We start from the raw sequence: 3,710 nt of genomic DNA on the forward strand, positions 1-3,710 counted from the left end.
GGTTAAACTCGTATACTTGTGTTTCATGTCCAACATTGTATTTAATAAATAATCTGTTTGTACTGGCTGTCGTCTGAAGATCTACGATTCTACTACCACTACTACTGCTGTTAGTAATGTTAATACTACTACTATACATATTAGCATGTTTAAACAAATTACAGACACATTAAGCTGTACAACAAATTTCAACAAAGTTTGTTGAAACAAACATGAGGAAGGAAGCTGCTCACCACAGCAGTTTATGGTTGGTGTGTTTCCATCAGTGTTTATTTTTGTGTAAATACATCACCAAACAGCCCCTAATTCAGTGACAAGCTACAGTATATAAGATGAGCTGCTGTCACACTTTGACAAGTTCATCAGCTGGTAACAAACCTGTTCACGGCTCAGATCCAGACTCAGATTTGGTGCCTTTCAGCGTCTCAACATGTGTTCGAGTCTCTCCACCAGCCGCCTGATTCTTCTGATCTCCCTGAGTGTGATGATGCTCATCTCTGTATCAGGTACAGGTTTTATTTCTCTGTTGTCAAAGTTCAGTAACACCAGCTAACAGATCAGTAAATTATTTATACAACATCTGAGAGTTCAGCTTATTTCATTCTCCATGATATCTGAAAGGCTCTGAAGAATAATGACAATGTGTGTGATGATGTGCTGCAGGGGCTGACCACGTGGGGAAAACCTGCTATAAAACACATTCTAACAGACTTGTAATAAACATGTCTACACCTAAATGGGCAAAAAACATCATCAGCTGCTTTGAAGACAACAGACCAGACTGCCTTCATGGCTATGTGTAAGTAGAACTTCTTCTAAATACACTTAAACCAAATAAAATGTAGAAATTAATTCTTGATTAAAAATCCACAAACACAACAATGAAAATGAGATTTGCACTGAAACCTTGATGTAGCAGATAAATGTTCCCCTCTCTAACATACAGCACTACTGTTTGCTCTGTGATTGTTTCTAATGTGGTGACGTTGGGGAATCTGTGAGTTTGTGCTTATGAGCTTGGAGGAAACCTGAGCTGTTCTCTCACAGCATAATGCAAAATGGACCCTGCACATGTTCAGTTAACAATAAAGTGAAAATGTCGAATCCTTTGATTTGTCTTCTTCGCTCTAAACTTCTTTCTTTATTCTTCTGTTTTTTCGTCCAGGGTCAAAACACGTGGAAATAGAACATTTTTCCTCAGACCAAACACCGAGTGGCTTAAAAGGAAAATAAATGAGGTGAGAAACGAAATATTAATAAAAATGTGGACACAAAGTTTAGAAAAACCAGCAGTGACTTTCTAGCAAATATGTGAAGATTATAATATAGGTAATAAAACGACACTGTGTATATCTGTCTAATGGTGCTTCTTCTTTTCATGTCACCTTCATTCTTTTACCACCACAGAGAACTCTGCTGTGTCCTCCAGTGATTTCTAAATGAAGATGATGGAAACGATGAAACAAAAGCTGTAGGAAACAAGACCCTAGTATTTTTTGCTTGTTAATTCACACTTTAACAGAAATATTTATTAAGAAATGTTGACTTTTCTCAGTAATTACTGATAGCGCTTTAAAAAACAGTTTTGTTTATAATTGTTACAAATTTTATTAAGTATGAATGTTTGAAGTTTTCTTATTCTGTCTTCAATCTGAGAACAAAGATAAATGAATAAAAAAGTTTTTGCAATCAGATTGTTTAATGGTCTGTGTGATTAATTATTATTTGCTGTAGGTGTTATAACTGACAACAAAATACTTATTGTTGTGATTATTTCATGATGACGTCATGATCACAGGACACCAGGAGGCAGCATTTAACCGATATGGCAGAAGTAAAAGTGAACATTCAGAAATAACTTGAAAAGTTATTCACAAATACATATTTTATTCATACTGATTAAGACACCCATACCTCCCTCTCCTCAGCCACCTCCTCCAGCTCCTTTAGGGAAACACTGAGGCGTTCCCAAGTCAGCCAAGAAACATACGTCTTTGTCCTTCCTTAGATTGCAGATAATTAACTCCACTCCTCACATCTTAGTCCCTCCCACTGCAGATGGCAGCAGAGGAGGTATAACTATAGATTTAACAGGATCTTAACAGTCATCTTTGAAACTTTTGTGAAAGTGGTGTCAGTGTAAGAAAGAATAATGTGATGTCAAACCTATTTGTTTGAGTCACAGGAACAGAAATAGTGAGATCAGCTTAAATAACTGAAGGTATTGATCTTTAAAGAGTCCTCCTTCTATTATTGTTTGTATATCTAGCAGAGCCAAAGAGCCTAATATTCTAGGCCATGTATTGTGTCTCTGCTTTTAGGATAACAAACAGGTATGATTCAGTGATTTTGAATCACTGAGAGACAAAATATAAAAATGTAATTACTGTAATTACCTCCCTGCTAATTAATCTTTTTTTTTTTTTTTTTTTTGGAAGTGACATCAGAAACAGCAGCATGTGACATCACGTGATGGCGGAGCTTCAGTTCATCCTTTGTCATCCTTTTTTTTTTTTTTTTTTTAGGACAGGGGGAAAGAATGAAAGAAAGAGGGGGAGAGAAAGAAAGAAAACCAAAGGGGAGAAGAGACGGTGAGAAGGGGGGGAAGAGAGAGAAAAAAAACAAACAAACAAAAAAACAAAAAAAAAAAAACTCCTGGGTCACCTGTATGGAGAGAGAGAAAAACAAAAACAAAACCAGGGGAGACAGCAAACAACAAAGAGCAACATAATAATAGAAAAAGAAAAAAAAAAAGCACCATCACAATAAACTAGCTAGCAGTAGATATCAATAGTTACTAAATAATAAACGATATTGTGCAGCACGCAAGATAGACAGCGCACAGTGTGCTTTGAGGCAGCAGCCAAGAAAGCTGTAGTCCGCATCTGTGAATACCCATGTGTGCATACCTGTGTGGATCAGCATGCTTGCATTCCAAAGGTTTCTCCATGCAATGATCTGCTAGAGAGTGTGGGGAGCCACAGCCCTGTCCTCTATGGTATCAAGCAGGTATGGAGGAGATCAAAACTCCAGACATCCAGAGCCCCCCAGAACACAAGAGACCAAGGAAGACCCACAGAGGGGCAGCTGCGCCACTGTCCCAGTAAGAGCTAAGGAGAGTCCCAGATGAGGGCTCATTCAGCAGCCGTGGAGCAGAAGCCAGGGGGAGTTGCAGTGACGCGCCTGTGAGCTCCGCCGGCAGCCAGCTGTGCCTGAGTGACCGAGCCCCAGGCCGAGAGGCCGGGGGCACCCCACCTCCGAAGTGGCCCGAGCGAGCCCCAATAAGCGGCCGCCAAGGAGTGAGCCGGTGTGTACCCGGACGCACCTCCTACATGTAACTTTATGGGGGTTTCCTTTCCACAGCCATCTGCAATTAATGGGTGACCCAGTTTTGCGGTCAAATCTGAAAGTACTTTCCTCTATGACTTTTGTTTTTAACAGCTTTTAATGAGTGGTCACCACAAAAACCACCTCTATTCTTTGTCATTTTCAACAAATATACACCATAATTTAGCTTAAGATTACTGTTTGTTTTTTTTTTAGTAATCTTTAATACGCCACTGATCACATACAAAATACATGATTATCCATTTCAAAACTGTATTAATAAATCATTTGAACTCAGGGGAAAATGTATGTTTAAAAAGCAGGTGGAAGGGTCATAAAGAGTATTAAATGACAGAGGAAGCCATGACCATGATGTCTCCAGA

General features: G+C 39.0%; 1 protein-coding gene across 1 annotated transcript; it reads left to right on the forward strand.

The window, feature by feature from the left end:
• The first annotated feature begins 383 nt into the window (after positions 1–383).
• LOC146662557 (uncharacterized) lies at positions 384–1,511 on the forward strand. Its single transcript, XM_085417846.1, has 4 exons — positions 384–506; positions 664–799; positions 1,166–1,238; positions 1,408–1,511. Exons 1-4 carry the CDS (start codon positions 431–433, stop codon positions 1,441–1,443), a joined length of 321 nt encoding a protein of 106 aa, XP_085273972.1. The 5' UTR covers positions 384–430; the 3' UTR covers positions 1,444–1,511.
• Positions 1,512–3,710: the final 2,199 nt, after the last annotated feature.

This window comes from Rhamphochromis longiceps, linkage group LG9 (assembly GCF_057381845.1).
Source record: "Rhamphochromis longiceps isolate RC_006_pf linkage group LG9, R_longiceps_female_GT1.1, whole genome shotgun sequence".
In the NCBI taxonomy this organism is placed as follows: Eukaryota; Metazoa; Chordata; class Actinopteri; order Cichliformes; family Cichlidae; genus Rhamphochromis; species Rhamphochromis longiceps.